Here is a 21111-nt window from a genome sequence, read left to right as displayed (position 1 = left end):
AGAAACTCAAAACAGGAAGAAGCAACACTGGAGAGAAACTCGAAACAGGAAGAAGTAACACATGTGAGACGACGTGGTATCATTAACTGTAACGACTCACCTACAAATGGTGTGAGAGTGGTCACTTCATGTAGCATGATTATCCAAATTGTTTCAAAATTCCATTGCTCATGTGCTTTTTCCCATGGACCTATGAAAAAGGCATGTCACCTTCCCATGCTAAGACCTAGGCGTGTGCGTGTGTGCATGCACACATATATATACATACAAAAATACATACATACATACATGCACATGTACATATACATATGTATGTATATATACGTATACGTATATATAAATACACATACGAATATACATTAAAAACGTGCCCCTTTTGTGTGAAGGGAAACTTCGTGGGAGACCTTTCTAATTCCTTGCTCAAACATGGGCAGTTCTAGGCTCTACAGCATAGGAAGTATTCCTATTCTAAATACTTCCACAAGAGTTACCATAGGAACGAGCTTACAAGTTAACTCAAATACTTTCTCTCTCTCCCCTTCATCGCACTCTTCACCTTTCCCTCTCTTAGACTCATCTATGCACAACGTACTACGACTCACTATGCACACAATATAACATCAAAGGAAACAGAAGTGAGGAAGACACACTCATCATCCAAAAGGCAATGGTTTACACTCCATATCTAAGGTAATACAATGAGACTTTGCCTCCATGTTGCACACCCAAGAGACAAAGAGCTCCTCTCTCAAGACTCTTACTACGACTCCACACCTTGCCCTTGATTGGTAATGACTTTTTCTCTCCCACCCCTATCTTCACACCAACTTATCCTTTGGTTGCAGTTACTCACTTCAACTTTATCCTTCATTTGTTCCTTCCCTTCACCAATCACGTCTTTGGGGTCAACGTGACACTAAACCAATCAAATCTTGAGCTCATGAAAGTGGCCCTACTACTTCCTATTTTTCATATCCTTTCATTTGTTGTAAGAGTATTGCTCTTGCTCACAAAATAAATATTATACCCAGAAGGGATACCTATAGGAGATGATAAACATGTAACTTTGTTTGCAGGTACAACACAATAACGATGGTGGAGTAATCACTCATGGTCACCACTGTTACATGCCCTTGAGGTAGAATGCTATCAAATAAATTGTATCATTTGATTTGTACATCTCTCCTCCATCCCTCATTTTGCAAGTAGCTCAACAATCCTGCCCTTCAATAAGATACAATAATTATAGATAACTATATCATCTTGCTCATATCTCTCTTCTAGAAAATGAGTCTATCCTCATTACCTCCATAGAGCTTCTTTTGCTTGCAATGGTTAGACACTCTTCAATTATCTAGTTCTTTATTGAATCTTTGACTAATCGATGGCTCAACAACTAAGAGAGCTACTCCTTGGCTTAGAAGAAAGTAGAAGAAAACAGACAACCCTTCCTCTATGTGATTCATCTACATATGATATCTTCTATGAGTCTAGCAAGCTCAAAGGTGGAGAGCACCCTACACTGCATGACAAGGATTTAAAATCTATGGTGGTGTCAAAAGGGGGCTTCTTGACACATCACGATCGAAATTCGACACTAGAGACCTCAATAGAGGGTGATGGGGTGGTGGACATTTGTGTGTAAGGGCAGAACGCGATGTGCATTATGGATGGATGGAGGATAATGATAGATTTCGGGATGGATGAAGAGGGAGAAGGTGAAGAGTAAGAAGTGAAGGTGATTCAAGAGAGAAAGCATGTAGCTCCCATAATCCACTTCAAGAGGACCAAGATGGAAATAGAATTTAGTCCTAGTCCCTGTGAAATTGGGGAGAGAGAGAGAGAGAGAGAGAGAGAGGGAGAGAGAGAGAGAGAGAGAGAGAGAGAGAGAGAGAGAGAGAGAGAGAGAGAGAGAGAGAGAGAGAATAATGCCTGATGAAGGCCTCGCGGGCAGGACAAGTACACCAAGGAAGAAAACTCATACAAGCCTCAATGGGCTAGAGCAAAGGGCACGCTAGGGCCCTTGGTCAATACTGATCTATGCTATGCTAAGCTATAGAGCTCAAGAGCTCAAGCAAAATCAAATACAAGCTGAACCAAACTGAGAGCTGGGACTCAAAAACCAAAGCTCGACACGATGGTGGCTCTCCAATGTGCTGTGAAAAAAAATTGGATCTATGTCTATCGAGAGTTGTCTCACACTGTGGTGGGGGACATGGTCTTCTCAATATCTGAACCCGCTAAGCAATGTCCAGAGTGACTCCTCATCTCTAGCAATCTCATCTAAGGAAAGAAGAGATAAGCTAGTTCTCTGGTGTACATCTATTAACGTTTTTGTGTCGGCTTTCTCCACTGATCTAAGCTACCCTCATATCGGCTGGGTCCTTCTCCTCCACTCCACTATATCTTAGAGCTCTGACTCAAATGCATAGAAGTCTATAACGCATTACTATGCTTGATTTGTCACTATGTCATGCCGCCTGGTTGCCTCCTGTTGCTCTTTGATCTATCGCAAAAGTGTCTCCCTCTGTCAATGCATCTCAATCACATAGAGCCCATTGGCCATGGTAGTGGATCAGTTGAGAGTGGGCCAAAGCCACTCCTCTTTTGATAGAGATAGTGGTATCGCCCTTCGATACCATAGTAGGCTAGGTAGGCACATAGAAAATGCTCCTCTGTCTCAACCACTCCAAGCATGCATAATGTACACATCTGCTGCTCTCTAGGTATACCTGCCACTCTCCTTGCCTCAATCCTCAGCTGTTGGAATGAGACCTACATCTATCCAAGGGCGATCCTCAGTGTATGTGAGACTCCTTTATCCTTAAGATATGGGGGTTTTAAGATATGGGGGTTCTGATGATGAATCCCTCCTCTGATAGTCTCAGGAAGTAGTCGCGATAGAACTAGATCTTGGTGGGGAACTTTTGATCTCCCCCATGTTACTGATAGTGGTGCTCACTGTTAGAGGCTTATCCAATCTTGTAGGTGATTCTCATTCTTCGAGGCTTACCCAAATTGCTTTTAATGGTACTTTTACCCATTTTGCTAGTAGTACCATTTTCATGTTGTTGGTGTTGGTCAATAGATCTCATCAATTTGGTTCCTCAAAATGCATTGGAAGCCGCATGATTGTCAGTACCATTGCACATCATGAGTAGAGAACGTCGTCTTTTTTTGGAGAACTTGAGATGTCGGGAAGTACAACCAAAAAATGATGAAAATACTACTACACCTTTTGCCTCTCTTTCACTTAGTCTTAAAGACTCTTTTGCTTCGAGGCTTGTGATGTCTTTACATAAAACCTTGACAAATCTGCTTACAAAGCTCAACATGGGCATAATCCTAAGAAGGTAAACTTTTTCACCATAACTCAGAATCCTAAGCTTCCTGATTCAAAGTGCCATTACAAGTCCCTCTATATTATCGGTATGAGGAACAAAGCAATGCATCATTGGAAGGGGGAAATGCAAGTCTGCATCATGGAATGCTCCATCTAAAGGCAAACCATGTGAGAATGAAGGATAAGGGCCCCTTGGAAGGCAACATTATCACATACTCTACACCTCCCAACGTTCAACACAAGTACGAATCCTTGATGGGGGTGCTCTAATAGCATGTACATAATAGCATTAGGAAAAAAGGGAGCTCATTTTGGGGCCTTTTACGGTTTGGAAAAATAAGCTCTCAACCAATCAATAGAGGGCCAACGTAACGTTGGAAATTCACGAAAATAAGAGAAAATAGAAAAAAGAAACAATACTTTATGTAGGTACAAGCGTGCTACATTAATGTGGAGATTGGTTTTTTATTCTCACAAGATCTTTGGACAAGAAGATAGAATCTAAACTGACATTTTATCTGACAAGGGCCTTTCCGCTTCCACCTTCCTTTGAACTTTGAAATGTTGTGCCACCTTTCCTTCGAAAGGTCTACCATTCTACACCACTACCTCATTGTGCAGTAGCCTCTTCTTTTCCAAAACTGCTCCCTTGATCCTGTTTGGCGTAGAGTAAGATGTTTCTTGTCAACTGTCTATCTGCCCACTTTCTCTTTCTTGAAACTTCAATTTGTTATCTTATTTACATTACTTTGCTATTGTTACAGATTCAGAAAATCTCCATGGTGAATAAAAACCATGGCAATTCTTGTGGAAGACGCTCTGTGGATGATAATGCTATGAAGGCAGAATTATACCACACATCCTTACCCCGTCGACCTGCTTCTTCTATTTCGTCGGTAGAGAATTCAAGTACAGTCAAAACGGAAGGAACTTGGGAAAGGTTTAGTGTTTCGAAAGGAGCATGGGTGCTCATGCAACCTAGCAAAAGAAAAAGACCCCAGACAAAAAACATTTTCTTGGCGTCATGGAAGGGAAGAGTACGAGATTTTAAAATCACCAGAGGGAAGATATCGGTGAAAGAAGTTTTGATTCAGCATGTGTACATGCATAAAGAACTTGTCTTGCGAGACTATCCAAAAGATCTTCCGCAACACAGGCCTAATTGTATATTTTTCTATTGTGGTTTTTTTCTTTACGAGGTGTATGGATTTTTAAGATGAAGCTTTCTCTCTTTGCTTATTGACATTCTTGTGTTGTTTTATTTCAGATTTATATCCTTCATCGTATGAGACATGGCAAAACATCGATTGTATTCTGGGATTTATAGTTGTTCTGCATGGATCGATAGGAGAACAACAATACCAAGGTCGATGTGCAATAGAGCTAGCTCAATCGGGTATATTTTTTACTGATCATTTTTATCAGTTGCTGGACAATGCTAACACACATGGTGTGTTAATAAAACAAGACCTTCCGGCATGGAATTCAGTGGATTGGCCTCACCCACATTCTAGTGTTACAGAGGCATATAGGGCCAAGCTTTTCAAAGAAGTACAGAAAGCTCTGAGGCCCAATATTGCCACAAGGATAATAAAAATTTCTTTATGCATGCCTCTCACAGTTTTTGTGGACTTGTTTAATACCTTTCCAGTGAAGGTTTCAAAAACAATGTTCACAGTTAAAGCAACAAGTTCGACATGCATGCCACAATTTTTGGATAAAGGTTGGGATAAGAAGACATGTAGTTCAGTGTTTTGTGAGGTTGTCCAACCTTCTATGCAACTGAAGTACATGGTTGCATCACAAAATTTTATTTTCTCTTTTTATTATAAGCGCAGTCGAATGCTAGGCACAAAACTAGTCCCAATGGATCAAGATGAAGATTCTTTTGGTGTAGAAAATAAACTTCTTGATATTGATGTTGTTGAGAATGGTGATGTGCTAGTCAATATCTCATTAAGAGAATGTTGCTCCCTAGCTCAATTGCACAAGGACATTCTATTTGAGACAGAAGGTTCTATTTCAAACGACTTTTTATTTATCTACAAAAAAGTACACCATCTGATTTATCCTAGTCTCATTAAGCATTGCTATTAGTTTACTTTACCGCTCTGATTCATATTGCTTTTTTGCAGTTGCTCAAAAGAAGAGAGAGCTCAATAAAATGCAAAGACATTGAAAATTTGAAAATTGAGATAACACAAACTCCATAAACAAAGGTTTTGTATTCAATCAAGTAAGATTTTGTACAGAAGTATTTAGTTAAACATGTAGAACATATTTCTGACATCCATTTTCTATTTATGTACAGCTTGATCCAGAGGCTGCTCTACATGGTCCAAGATCTCCCTATCATCATTTTTTGGAGAATCTTTTTTCTGCTGCTCCATCATGTCCTGTACAGTATGTTGGTGCTACTCCATTGTCTCCTCCACTGCCCCAGGAGGAGCATCTGTTTGCTGCTGCTTCATCTTCTCCTCAACAACATTAGCAGCAGGTCCTTGCTCCTGTGGCTTCTCCTCCTCAGCACTAGGTGCTTGCTCCTGTGGCTTCTCCTCCTCAGCACTAGGTGCTTCATCTGTGGCATCAAGGTGTATGACACCTTCTTGTACTTTAGAGCTCTCACCCAACTCGACAGTAGCTGGTACAATAAGTTTGGGGGACGCATAGCTCAAAAACCTCCAAATTGTATGAGCTCTAAAATTATATACATAGTTTGAGCTAAAGCTATCTTCTTTCATCTGCAATGGCATATGATAATTTAGAACACTTTGTATCATTATGAATTATCTTCAAGCTAAATGAAAATTATTTTTTCTTACAAGTTCTGGCTGTTCTTTCTCAAAATAGCTTGAAAGTAGATATTTGGCACTGATCAGCACTCTCCATCCGCAGCTACTTGAATCATCTTGTTGTGGTGTCTGTACAGTTGGAAAGATATGTTAGAAACTATTAACATCTGAACAAAACAAAATTATTCAATAAGTTCAAAGACATAGAGTTGAATATAAAGCATTGCTTCTGCTGGATATCCGTCAATAGAAACAAAACTCCAGTGGTCATTGCATAAGAAAAAAAGCATTAGGAAATCAAAGGCTACAAGAGTTCTCAATCTTAAAGAAGAATCTTAAAAGAAGTAGTCACCCACATACCTGTTATGGTATGGAAGTAGCAAAACATCAATTACTTCAAAATTGCAGTGTCTGAACCAGCTAGAAATACTGATGGGAGTTTCCTTTGCATCTCTTAACTTAAAAGAAATGGCAGGATCAATAATATGGACTGTATGCTGTACAGAGGGGTGAAGCCAGCTTCTCATCATGCTGCATAGGACCAAAAAATAATTAGGGTAGCGTATAAAGGAGGTACAAGGAGGATTGTTTTGCAAAAAATGTAAAATAATAGACACTTACTAGAGCATTGCAAGAATGATAGTATCTGAGCAATACTCATTCTTATGAGCCAATGCTGCCAAGCATGGTTTTGTCAAGTCAAAATCATTCACTGAAAATTCATCCTCAATATGGACAACTATATTAGGGCCCAGCTCCTACAACCTTCTATGTATCTGTAGCTCCCTCTTTCCACTCTCCACATCTATAACAGATTTTGTTTCTTTTATTTGCTGCTTCAGTGACTCCTCATAAGCAGTCTTCCCTCTGGTGTTCTTTGAGTGATTTACTTCAACATCCTTAACCTTATCTACCTTCAACTTCCTTGTAGGTGGAATTAACAATATGTCTCTCATCTTTATGTCCTGCCATTCCATAGGATGAACAAGCTTGTCATAGCTCCATCTCACTCTAAACAAAGTGTTGAAGTCTTTGGCCATCAAAGTCACCCTATGAGCATGGGCTGCTACCAGCATTGCATCTTCAAAATATTTTTCCAAGTAATCCTCTACCATTTCCTGTAAGGAAAGAATGGCAGTTCTGTTCCACCTGAACCCAAGGTGCCAACTATCACATATTTCTCTCACCAGTCTTTGAAAAGGTGCCTTGGGGATTGCAAAGCCTATAGCTTTCTGTTGCTTCCTGATCTCCCTTAGCACACCTGCACCATGATTCAATCTCTTGGCCTTTTGCTTGAGCAGGCTCATTGGCTTACCCTTCCTGCCATGTGTAGCTCTTTGCTTTGGAGGCACACTAAATTTCTTGGTACCTGCCCCAGCTGCTGTTGCTACAAGCCCTGGCCCTTTGCCATCTTTCCTTGCAGTTGACTTGGTTCTTGCCATCACTCTGACAAACTGCATACAAAGCAATGGAAAGAGATTACAGCCATGGAGAAGGCAATCACAGGGGTGGATGAAGCAACATAGAAAAATTTGCAATAAAACACAATACGAGGAGTTTGAAATTCCTAACAGGTCCAAATTGCGTTTTCCTGCAAATTCCTGAAATGACATGCTGGTGCATTCCTACAGTGATTTCTCTGTCTTTACAACTAAATACAGTATGAATGGAGTTTATGCAAGAAGAGTACAGCCATGAATAGCTATGGAAGTCACAAAACCAGAATGACAGGGGTGGATGAAGCAACATTTCAATATTTGCAACAAAACGCGATTTCAGCTGTTTGAAATTCCTAAGGCCTTCTCCTCGCGTTTTCCTGCAAATTCATGAGGCAGCATGCTGGAATATGCCTTCAGTCATTTGAAGGTGTTTGCATGTCCATGCAGGATGGATTGAGTCTATGGAAGACAAGAAGTGTGCACAGACTGAAGGAAGAACCCATAAGTACAGTTTTACCCTCACATGCAAATATCACACTTGAAGATCTGCATTCCTACAGTGATTTCTCTGTCTTGACAACTAAATAAAATATGGACCGAGTCTATGCATTTCCACGTAGGATGGATTGTTTCTATGGTAGGCAAGAAGATTGTAGAGACTGAGGGAAGAACCCATTATACTGACCTGAAATCTATATGTGGATGTGCTGTGCTACTGATGAGTACCCTGTGCTAGGGATGAACCTGTGCTGCTGGTCAGGATGCTGATGTTGTAGAGTATGGAGGTAGGGAGGCAAGAGAGTAGAGACTGGAGGGCAAGAGGGCTAAGACAGGATACCACAAATAAGTGCAAAATACAAATAAGGCATCTACTAAATCCCACACGTGTGGAATGTAGTCGTTTTTCACACGTGTGGATGGGACCCAGATCTCTTGGAGTTTGAAATTTGGCACGTGTGAAACGTACACTTTATGCCTTGGAACTTGTGCCATTCATGATTTCATAATCAATTCCACAACCAATCTTCCCTCCCCTGCCTCCCAATCTTTCATCCCTCGCATCTTCCATTTCCTTCTCTCTCTGATCCTTTCCTACCCAGCACACTCCATCCAGACTGCCACCTGCCTGAAGACTACTTCCACTGCCAGATCTCCAGGTTACCTAGAGTGCAAAGTTCAAGCTAGTGAAAGAGCAAGAGATTCACCAGTGCAACTCCAACATCATGGAAAAGGAAAAAAAAAGTTCAGAATTCTAGATTGTTTTCAATGTTTTTTTACATGTATTTCTTCCATCCATTGGATTTTTTATGTCCAAATGTCTTTACTCAGCTCCACCCTTCTTGTTACATATTCAATTGATACTGTCCAAGAATGTGGTAAATCACCCAGGAATTTGATTGGAGATGGATATGAATAGAACCTAGAAATTTGCAACAAAATGCGAGGAGAGTGGTTTATACATCTCTAAGTAGCCCATATTGCATTTTGCTGCAAATTCCTGTTGTTGACACATTCCTCATGAAAAGCTTCACTCAGCTCCAGCCTTTCTCTTGCATATCAAATCATACTGTCCAGGAATCAATGAGATGAACCTAGTGTTTGATTTGACATGCATATGAACAGAACTGGAGAATTTGCAACAAAATGCGAGGAGAGTGCTTTATATTTTCCAAATGGTCCCCCATCGCGTTTTGCTGCAAATTCCTGTGAATGATTTGGTTCTCACTTCTACCTCATTTTTTTGCTATTTTTAGCCCTGTGGAATTCTTCCTTGATGATGAGAAATGTTTTTGCTTTGGAACAGTTGACTCCCAGGCCCCACCTTTCAAGAGGAAGCTGGACTTTTTTGCTGCTATTATTAGACCACAGCAATCACCAGGTGAGTCATGAGAGCTCATGAAGGAATTATCTAGTGATATCCTATGCATTCACTGATTGCATATGTCAGCATATAGAATTCAAAGTATATAAGTTTTTGAACAGGCAAAAAGAAGAGACTGGAGCAGAATGCTGATTCTTCCATCACAAAACAAAAGGAACCAGAAGAGGACAAGTCTCCAGATTTGCTCCTATTTGAGTTTCTTCACAAATGCAAGGCTCAGAGTAACTTCCACATATACCACAGTATTTTCAACATGGAGTTCACAATGAGCTCTGTACTGGAGCATCACAAAGATTTTCTTTCAGACTATTGGGATACCTTCAAAGAACTGACAGAGGCAGGAAGAATTGTGGAAGGAGAAAAGGTTTTTGTGCATATTAATCATATTGTCTCCATTGACAGGCTGAGGTACCATGTGAACAGAATATTTGACAGCCTGCCTGATCAATATAAATTCAACTGTAACTTGCACACTAGAAAGTGCAGAGTGCTTGAGGAAACCATGGCAGTCCTTATGTACATTGTCTACAGTCAGGAATCTTTGGATGAACAAGGGCAGGAGACTGAAGAAGAAGACACATCTGAAGTAGAGGAAAAAGAGGATGTTTCTTTGGTAACAGAAATGGCAGAGCAAGAAGAAGATATCAACCTTCAGGATGAGGGGCTGCAAGTGGTTGCTCTTGACCTTGTTCAACTGAGGAAAAAAACTCTTAGGGGAGCAGAGCCAGTTGAAGATTTTGATGTTTAGAGCAGCAACTATGCAGTGCCCATGCTTCCAGGTGTCCTGATTGGTGGAAAAGATTATGTTTTCCTCCATGATATAGAGTGTATGTTCAATTTGAGGGAGGACTATGCCATTTCCCTTATTGCCTAGGCTTCAAGGCTTGACAAGGAGGTTGGCATAGAGGATAACCATTCACTACTGGCTTTGGAAACAATTTTTGATCCTGCAGAGGCCCTTACTTTTTGTTCAAAGAGGCTGAAAAGTTCCAAGAGCCAGATGAAGCTGCCTTCCAGCTCACACAGGAAGCTATGAATCTCTCAGCACTATACACAGAAAAGCCTAAAGAAGAGGCTAGACAAGAGGGGAGAGGAATAAATCTTTAGAAAGATGAACTGCTTGTTGCTGATGAAAATGAGAAGGTACTTCAAATCAAATACTTTGTCTTCTCCTTAACTTTGTTTTGTAGGTTGTGTATTGTCTCACTCCAATCGTTTGATATGTGGCAGCTACAAATTGAGGATGACACATTCCTCCAGAGATCAAGTGGAAGTAGGCCGGTTGGGTTTCGCAAAATGTCAGGCCTAGCTCATTATATTCATGATCTAGGTAGTGCTAAGATCTTGATTTACCATAGGCAGTTGAGCAACAATGGAGAAGCCATTGTTTACTTCTTAAAATGTTTGTCCAGGGCTTTAGGTGGACATGATCTTTCATGGCAAAAGGAAAAGATCATTTTGATAGAGAGGTTGTCTGCCATAGATATATTTGGAGATTATGTGAATAAGCAGGCCTCTAGGGCCACTTACTTTTTGTCTTACACTTCTTATGCATTAGCATGTGGTGTTAAGGAGCCCAAATGTCTGGAGGGCTATGGAAAACACAAGCTCATAAGGTTTCGAGAGCCACCCATGATTGCATTAGGCCACACAATCCAAGAAGAAGAACAGGTGGAGACAGCTGAAGAAAAGGATACCCCTCCCAGACAAGCAACAAAGGCAAGCATTGATAAACAGACAGTCGACATCAAGCCAATAAAGAAGAAAAAGACTCTAATCAAGATCAAAAAGAGAGTTCCGATCGGCACGCCCTGGGAGAAATAGGATTTAGTCATCAAATATAGCACAAACATTATATTAAAGTTGAACTGATTTGTACAAAGTCTTTGATATCTAGTATGATCTTGTATAAATGAACAATAAGTTGACGATGAAATGATTTGTACATTTAGATAGAGTGGTGTCGTAATACTTTTGATGCATAACACCAAGAGTCACTTGTTCCACAAAAAAAAATTCTATTGATTGAGTTTGAAAACATGTGGACATAACATCAATAAGTTACAAATGTGTCCTATTCATGTTTACTTGTCCATTTATGGTTTCTAAATATCTTCGATTCCCTCCATTGTCTATGTCTCTCTACTACCATTGAATTGTCTAGAGTTTGTCTTCGTCTTTGCTTTTGGGCTAGAAGAAAAGCAAGCTTGATTTTGGAGCTAGCAACTTTTCTTTTAGCATGCAGCCTCTGTAGTATGCCTCGGTAAAACCATTGGAAGACTTCCTTCAGACTATTTGCCTTCTGACTCCCTCCATAGTGTTGTGTGTGTCTGAAAAATGCATTACGTGCCATGTAGTGAGACTTCTCCATGCCTTGGGTAGACCAAATTGCTGGGCATCCATACTTTTTGACAAAATAGGGAAGGTGGTTGTAGATGATATGCTGTAAGACATAAGAATGCATAGTAAGTAATAAAAAAAAGAGGATCACACTTAAGTAAAAGAAGAAGACAGAACCTTACCATGTAGTGAGTTATATTGCAGGCTGTTCACGCATCTTTCATTGACTTCCCAAAATCTTTAATTGCCTCCTCAAAGTTCTTGTAATCACTCTTTGTCCATGTTACTTTGTCACAGAACATGAAGAGTTGATCAAGAGACCTCCACACCTCTGCCTTCCTATTTCGTGCTTCCCCATCTGCCTCATGATCTTTCACAACATTATGGACTTGCTTCCACAATCCATAATTAATCGTTGAAACTGTTCTATCTTGCCTTACTTGCTTACTGTGTTTGGGTCGAGACAAGAATCTTCTTGCCTTAACACCACCAATAGAGGGCTTGATTGGTACCTCCTTGCCATTGGTAGACTTTTTAAAATCCTTTGTGATTTGAACATCTCCTCCATGCAGACCTATATCGGATAACACTTTTTCCAATGCTTGAAGAGCATCCTTTCTATTTTTTTCGGGACGGAGTTTCCAAGCAAATCCAATATATAAAAATACCAATTTCTCAATAATTCGACATAGACCATGCAATGTGCAGATGTGAACATTACATAGTGGAATGTCCAGAATGGCCTTGAAGTCAGGGTCAACTTTATCTCTATTAGGTGCTCTCTTCCACCATTTTGAATCCATTACTTGAGCTGATTCTTTGCAGTAAAGACAAGGAGACTTTGAGTTGCCTCCTTTACTAACGTTATACATGCACTTAAGTGTTTTAAGATCCCCGGCCATGTGCCACTCTACTTGAAAATCACCTTTTCCTGCAACATGGAGATTCTCGCCTTGCACTTGTCTTTTGATTATTCTTGGTATTTCCGTGTGGTGAAACACCCAATCTAGTGTTTCATGGTCTTCTGTCTTCCCCTGCCAGATTATAGAAAACAAAAGTCTTACTATAACAGATTTGAAAACAATGACCAAAATCAAGTATAAAACAAAAAATGATCATACCTGGAACGAGCCTAACCACCATATGTGTTTCTCTGACTGCACACTAAAATACTTCGAACTCGCTTCAGTCAATGATGTATCAATTGCTCCATTCATCAATGTAATAGTAACTCTTTCCATTTTCTTTTCCTTTACAACCTCACACTCATCCAGTTTGATAACAAATTTCAAAATGCCTTTGCACTCCTCAAATGTTATTCCATAAAACTCGACCATTCTTCTTTGAAGTTGTTGTAGATCTACAAATATATTGTTCCAAGGATCATACACAGTGGTTCCTTTACCACCATGAAATATTTCTTCAATATGGATATATTGCCCAATAAATTCATCTATACTTTCATTCAAATGACCTCTTATCCTCCACACGGTTGCTGGATTTGGCAGTAAAACTCGTTTAATCCTTTGATCTTTCAAAGTTGAGGATATCGCATGGAAAATCGAACTATATCCCTTTCTGCTAACTCCACTAACATCAAGAGCCTCTTGGATTATAGTGCCATCAACTTGATTATTGGATACAAAGTCCTCTACAACATTGCGTTTGACTGTTTTGTATTTTTTTTCCTCAATCAAACCTTTTGCTACACCGCAAGAAAGCAATCCTTTCATTTGTTTAACAGGAAGAAGGTTCGGGTCCATATTTTCTTTTGCAGGCTCCAATAATTTCCTGTAGTAACAACACAATATGCCTATATCATTCAGCACCTCCATTCTTGTTTTGCGATAATCGACGAGATAGATATAGTCATTTGAGAGCCTTTTTGAGTATACAAAATGATAAATTTCAATCTAACCTTGCTTCTTGAATTCGTCGCTTGCATCCACCAGTCCCAGCCTTCAAATTTACAATGTTTTTAATCTTCCTGCTACGTAGTCTGTCTCCAAGTACGGTTCTCTTCTTTCTTGCTCTTGTCAACTCTTTTTTACTCTTTGAATGCTCCTCAATTTCATTCTGCAACTGCTGCTCCAATTTTGCACGAATGGCTATCTCCTGCATCTTGGCCCCCTTTTCTTGTAAGTATATCATTTTATACGTTTCCGCAAATGCAGACTGTGCTGAAATATAACCAAGAAGTCCATTTTGTCCATCGTCGGCAAAACCTCAGTAATGTGGTGGGATTGACAAATGGAGGTGTAGAGGTTTTTACTTGACATTTTGAATATATGCTTCCATCGCACCATAAGTCAATATGTTGAAGCCCTTCTCTTCTCATATTTTCCCGCTGTTAAGCATTCAGCACCGTATCCTTTCGTCTTTTTTGTGCTGGAGCATATTGTTCTTCTAAGTCGATGTGAAGATGGTGTAATCGCTTCTTCTGAGATAGTGACTCACTAGTATCGACCATTTTTTGTGCTTCTGAGATTGCGAAGTTTGTTTTTCAGTCTCGTAATCGTTTTGTAACATGAATCGTGGAAGTGTGGCGGTATCCATGTGAATATTTTGAAAACTTGCAATCACCAAGTTCAGTGATGGATTCTTTATGAAAGGCCTGCACACGTCGGCAAAAGAGATGCGGAATCTTTGGTAAACAAAAAAAAATCTGAGGAGTTATTTAATGCAAAATCGTGTTAGTCAGACAAAAGATTATCTTATTCCTTTTTGAATTGACAGTTCTGTAGTCCTTACTGACAGTTCTGAGCCACGTTTCCGTATTTTACTATTTTTGAGGTCTTTTAGGAGAAAAATAAATCAAAAAATAGTGAATTTCTTACAGGGCCCCAAAATGAGTTCCCTTTTTCCCTAGTGCATGTAAGGAGGCAAGTCACGTCAAAGGAAGCCCATCCCACAAATAATTGTAAAGATTCTTGTATATTGACATCCTGGACAAACTAGTCTCACACTGTATAAGTAAATGGAAAAAGGCCAACCCTATTCCATTTGAGATTCTATAACCTCTGGTGATCGAAAGGCACCCTCCTGTTTCAAAAAACGAGTAAACTGCATTTCCTGAGTAACCATAGCTGCAAGGTCAAGTTTTCCTTCTTCTCTATACACATGAATCACAGCTTTGTATGTCGCATCATCTGGTGTACAATCAGCTTGTTTCATCCTTTTAAATAACCTGGTAACACCTTCAACAAGTCCAGACTTACCATAGAATAGAATCATGCTAGTATATGTTACCACGTTTGGTTTTGGACCTCTTGACTGCATGTCCATGAAGATCTTCACAGCGTCACCAAACTGCCCAGCAGTTCCAAACGCAAATATTATTGCATTATAAGCAGCAGTATCAAGTTCCAAATCATTTTCTTTCAGTTTATTACAAGTTTCCATAGCCTGTGCTGACAATTCTGCCAAGCTGTAAAGGCTTGTCAAAGCAGTCAGGCTGTGCATACAGTCAGTAGAAAACCCCTTGCTCCGAGCTATCTCGAGTTGCTCCACTGCTTCTCTTAGCAGACCTGGGTTTTCTAAAACATCCTTAAGTTTACTGTACGTTGCCAAATTAGGCATCACTCCTGACTTTATCATTTGCTGGAATAACTCAACTGCCTCTTGCTGTTTTCCAGATGCCGCATACAATCCAACGACAATGTTGAAAGAGAGCACATCAGAAAGGAATCCCAACTCTTGCATTCTGTGGGCAACAGCAAGAGCCTCCTTGTTCCTCCCTGCCCTGCTGTAAATATTTACCATGAGATTACAGGTGACCCGATCGATTTGTCCCAATTCCTGCAACTTCTGATAGCAGTTATGAGCCGCCACAATCATCCCAGCCCTGCCATAAATGTCTAACAGAGTGTTCCAAGCAAATATATCTGGACCTCTTGTCGTCTTTTGAATCTTTTTGAAAACTCTCTCGACATGCTCCACCATATCATGCTTACCATAGAGCTTCATCACTGAACAGTAAACAATGCAATTGCCAGGAATGCCTGCCCGCTCCATGGAATCAAGGGCATTTTCTGTTTCTCTCAACAATCCTGCTTCTGCAAAAATATTCACCAAGGCACCATAAGCGACTACATCTGGCTGCACATTGGCCCTCTTCATCGATTGGAATGTATCCTTCGCTTTCTCAAATAGACCTAGCTTGCCATATCCGTTCAGGATAGCAGTGAAATCAGAACACCTAGGTTTGTAACCTGCATGGTGCATTTGTGAGAGCAACCCAGCTGCCTTGTCTGGCTGCCCGGAAATGGAAGCAACATGAATCATTGTACCGAAAGTAACCTCATCAGGTGTAATTCCATCTCTCTCCATGCTTTCGAACATATAAAGGGCCTTCTGGTACATCTTTCCCAGCCCGTAAGCCTTAATCATGACATTACAAACAAGCGTATCTTTCCTCAAACCTAAATCATTGAAAGAAAGTAGAATGTCTTCGGCCTCCCTCCATAATTCACGTTCTGCATATGCATCAATGACTAAAGAACAATCCTCGCTGCTCAACCCGCGACAGAATTTCAACCTACCAAAACCCTCAGAAGCTTTTACATCTGCCCCCACTTTTATGTACATTCTGACGAGGTGAACGAGTAAATCTTTGTCTAATGGAAAGCCCGCTTGTTCCATCTCCTTGGCAAGGTCCTCTGCCTCCATAACCAAACCTCTACTAGTATAAGCGGAGAAAAGAGTTCGGTAAGTTACCGCATCCGGTAAGAGCTCAGCCCTCTTCAAGCTCGAAAGAGCCTCATTTGCTGCTTGGAAATTCCCAGCCTTGACACGCAATGCAATCAGAGTGTTATAAGTTCCCAGATCTGGAACGTGACCACCCTGCTCCATTTTTTCCAGCAGTGCTTCGGCTTCCTCAAGACGGTCGTGGCATCCGCAAATGTGTATCATTGTATTGAAAGTCACCGTATCAGGCTGCAATCCGGCTGACAACATCTCTTCAAACACACGCGAAGCATCTGAAAGGCGCCCAGCTCTCCCATACAAATCTATCAAAGTGTTGTAGGTATCCACATTTTGTGGCCAATGCTTATCAGCTCTTGCGTCGGCTTCATTCCCGGTGCAATGGTCGGATGAAAATCGGCAGCTTTTAAGGAAAGTTTCTGCCGCATCGTAGTCTCCAAACCTTTTATACAGATTTATAACGGTATTCAACGTTACTTCGTCGGGCTGAATATTTTCCTTCGACATCGCATCAAACCAGGCAAGGGCCTCCTCCTTACGACCTGCTTTGCTGTACGCATCAATTAAAGTGCTGTATGTGACATTGTCGGGTCGGATTTTCTCTTGTCGCATTTCGGCCAAAATGGAATTCAGTAAATCCCACCTCTTATGTTTTCCGAGAATTCTACACATTATATTGTACAAGAACAAGCGAGGGACGTAGTTTTCTTGGCTTTTCAACCAGGAGAACAAAGCAATAGCAGTCTCCCAGCGTTGCTGCTCCCTAAGGATGATGGCCTGTTCTTTTTCTTGAAGCTTCCCAATCCACGGCTGCAGCACCAAATATAGGTCCGGAGCAGACTCCAACGCTGCAAGAACAGCCAGGATTTTCGGGCAATGCTGCTTCTTGGCATTTCTTCCAGTACGCCGAGGGCTTTCCCAGGTTTTAATTGATGGAGGATAACGGCGTATGGGGATGTCCTTGGAACGCTCGACGCTGGAAGCAACGATGGAAGAAAAGGAGGAGCCAAATTGCAAGGAGCGTCTGGAGGCAGGCTTGGGATGCAGGTGGGCATGGTGAGGAGAAGCAGGAGGGAAGCAGGAATGCGAGCAGGAGCTATGGCGATCTCGGGGAGAAGGGGAAATCAGTTCAAGCATGGCACAAGGGTGTAGGGTTTAAGGGCCTTCAGTCTTTTCTTTGCTTGTCCTCGTAAGACCAAACTGTGAAAGGTTAGGATCTCACAGGCACACTAGTTTTTAAAGCCACTCTTCTTGGTGCGAATCCAAGTCACCTCTCTCTTGTTCTCGCTCTCCCCCCTCTTTTCCTTGCTTGAACGTCTTTCACCTTGTTTTCTTTTTTAACCTACTACTAGGAAACATTATTTGGTTCTCCTTGCGGTACTATCCTTCAAGTTGTAGAATTGGAGGCGGCAATTGTGGTACTTCTTCCACATGAATGGCCTTTGACAATGGTGCTAGAAAATCAAATTTAGTTTCAGAACCCATCATGCGAGGCTGAATCAGAGCATCTTTAGTAAAATCTAAGCTTTAGCACTTCTCTCAGGTGAAACAGTCAGCCGAATTTCAAGGAGAATCTTGTAGTCGCATTGCAAATTAGAATGCATCTAGCCTGTGAGATATAAGGGTCTGATCATTGTCAACATATTCCAATGGTGAAGAATCTGGTCCGACTGGCTACACAACCCATAGTCTCCATCATAACCCCATGGGGTTTTGTCCCCTTTCCCTACAAATGCCTACACAATCAATTAAATGGTGTTAATTGTGCATCCACCATGGCTATCTCACCTGTGATGTCCTCACCAAAATCTCTATCCAAGAAAATGTTATTTGCCACTAACAATCAATTCCATTTAAGTGGTCTCATATGTAACCCACCATGCCTCATTTCTTCTGCAAAGTGATCTGCCAAAGCGCCATGACATAAATCTGGGAGTAGTTTGAATGATCATCCTCTCCGAGGTCGCCCTTCCCACCATTGTGGGAGATCATCGTGTTTCAAGAAATTACACAACGCTCACGTTATTTCACCAACGAATTCTAGGCTCCACAAAGATTGTAGATTGCTGGAATGATGAAGTACGTACCTAATTGTCTTTGTAAAGGTAGTGACAATGCCCTATAGCCAACTTTGATTTTCTAAACTCTATCTGGAAAAATGGGGAGACCCCTATTTGTTTGGCGCTTCTTTTCTTTGTGATCGAAAAGCTTCGAGGAAGAGCAACACAACTGAATAAGTTGCTCAAAATGCATATGCTTCTATTTTACCAGTGCTGCCAACGAGGTCTCTATAAATTTTTGGAGCGAGAACCAATTTCGTATCGCCTTTTGAACAATACTGGTCAAAAATGTCATCAAACTCCCGTTGTTTTATATTATCTTCACTTGTGCAAAAAAAAAAAAAAGGAAACATGAAACACTTATGCCCTCTGAGTTAATGCCTCCTTCAATCAAAGATACCGTCCTCCATTTATATCAAGTCATAAAACCTCCAAACTTTTGCAAATTCGTCGACAATTCAATCTGCACATTAACGCAGCTACACAAATTTTGTTTCCTTTGTCAAGTTTGCAAGCAATCCGAATCCCATTCATCTCACCATCACACAACAAATTTCATGCCTGGATAACTTAAATGATCCCATGCCTACAATGATCACTCAATCATCTTGCTACGAAAACTCCTTGTGGAGTCGCCCCAGTATCATTATATCAAGGCACAAAACCGATGAAATACTCATTGCCAATCAACCGATCCTCCTTGACACAACCAACCTGTGGTCATATAGTGCAAATGCATTGGGGGAGTTAAGCGCTTCTTGAGCCGATTGTAGAACGTATTGTGTATCGATTTCCATGTCCACTAATCCATTGCAATAGTCATTGCTTATAAACTCCTCCTACAGATCTCTCTTCAAATCTCTCTTCAAGATTAACAAAGCAACAACAGCCTTGGAGCAAGGAGTGAATCGCAAATGTTTACCACCGGTTTGGTGAATTGCAATCGTTAAAAGCAAACGTTAAAGTGATGAATCACGATCATCTAGATCATTGAATGTGTTTGGATATTGGAACCTACCACATGTCAATGGTTCGAATGTGTTTGGTCCTCCAAGTTGCCATGTGTCCTTAGTTTTTTTTTTGGGGGGGTCCATGGGTAATAGATAGTTGGGGGAGCAACTACAGCTCATGCAGTTGGACGATCACCCACTTGAGTTTTCTACATGCATTCAATTCCCTTGAGAAAGCCCCCTACTGCCTGTCAGCATAAGCCACAGGCAAATGTGCCGCTCATAGATGGTTGTGTGTGTGGGGGGGTATGTAACGTTGCCCCTCCCCCCATCTCTACACCTCTCTCTATCATCTTGACTGATAGATGACTTCGAGTGTCACCTCCTCTCTTCACAAAACATGTGCAAACTATAGACAATGCAACTTTAAACTTCAAATTCACTTGGGATTTTCTTTTTTTCAACTTTGGAAACTTACGAAAACAAAAATATGTTTTTAGTTACATTTTAGCCCCCAAACCTGCAAATTTCTAGAAAAGGACTCCAAGTTCAAAGTTGTACATTTTGGGCATCTACAAACAAAAAAGTTCTTTGGGAACATGCAGTAAATCATGCAAATGTAATACGCAATGCAAGTTCGTGATTTTCATGAATTTGGTAGATTAGATCAACAGTAAACTTGCCAAGCCAATATGGGCAATGTTCAATTCTATTATAATGGAAATTTTGAGAGGTACATAGCATGGGGTTGATTCGACTGATGCCGTATGCATTGTATGGAGTTTCTCTTAGTACTTTATTTGTCATTTCGAGTAGGTTTACGAGAGGTTTTCGATTTTGGCTAAGAATTTTAGAGGTACATTTTGCAAATATGTGGACACCTCATTCTCTAAAGGTTGGTTAAGGACAACTAGGAACTCTCCATTCCTATTCCATGAGTCTCCACAACCTACAACACTTGCATAATAACAACCCTCATTTGTCACTAAAGCATAGGCACAAAGATTTGAACAGGTCTCCGCATTAATTGAAGAAGAGTTGTTCCAAAACCTTCCACCACTAGAGGAAAAATGTCACAAAGGAACAACCCTCCCAAGGTCTCTAGAGAAAATGCTTGGTGCCTATATCACATTATATGGGTGGGTAATACGGAAGTAAGGCATCTTGATGAATTTACAAGAAAAAAATCCAAGGATTATAATAAGCCCATGGAGGGTGGGACAAGGATGATGCTAATGCTTTCAAAATATTGGCCATGGTGGGCAAGGTGAATAGAGTCACGAAGTCTTTTTTGTTTTCGGAAAAGAGAAGTAGCCTTGTCAACTTTTACGGTACTCACAAATTAAATAAACTCGGGAAATCACCCTTGCAAACTAATGCCAATGCATGTTGTCATAAACACTCTTACTATCCTATCCTAATGTTTATCTACCACACGAGTCCATATCCTTAACTATTGATGAACATACTAAAACCTTTTCCCATCTAGGTTTGGTTGAGGCCCTAGTGAGGCCCAACTAGCAACCTCTAGTCCCAGTCTTTGAGTCTCCACAACCTACCAACACTTGCAGTGAAAGTATATCAACTGTCATTGACATCAA

General features: G+C 40.7%; 1 protein-coding gene across 1 annotated transcript; it reads right to left on the bottom strand.

Annotated features, from left to right (window-relative positions):
* Positions 1 to 14705: 14705 nt before the first annotated feature.
* LOC147883652 (uncharacterized) lies at positions 14706 to 17668 on the bottom strand. Its single transcript, XM_087400105.1, has one exon. It carries the CDS (start codon positions 17635 to 17637, stop codon positions 14791 to 14793), a length of 2847 nt encoding a protein of 948 aa, XP_087256231.1. The 5' UTR covers positions 17638 to 17668; the 3' UTR covers positions 14706 to 14790.
* Between the last annotated feature and the right edge of the window lie 3443 nt (positions 17669 to 21111).

Source organism: Dipteris shenzhenensis, chromosome 28, assembly GCF_047967505.1.
Source record: "Dipteris shenzhenensis isolate YYH24624 ecotype China chromosome 28, Dip_SZ_1.0, whole genome shotgun sequence".
Taxonomy (NCBI): domain Eukaryota; kingdom Viridiplantae; phylum Streptophyta; class Polypodiopsida; order Gleicheniales; family Dipteridaceae; genus Dipteris; species Dipteris shenzhenensis.
The sequence above is the reverse complement of the archived record's forward strand: the minus strand, read 5'-3'. Positions and strand labels throughout refer to the sequence as shown.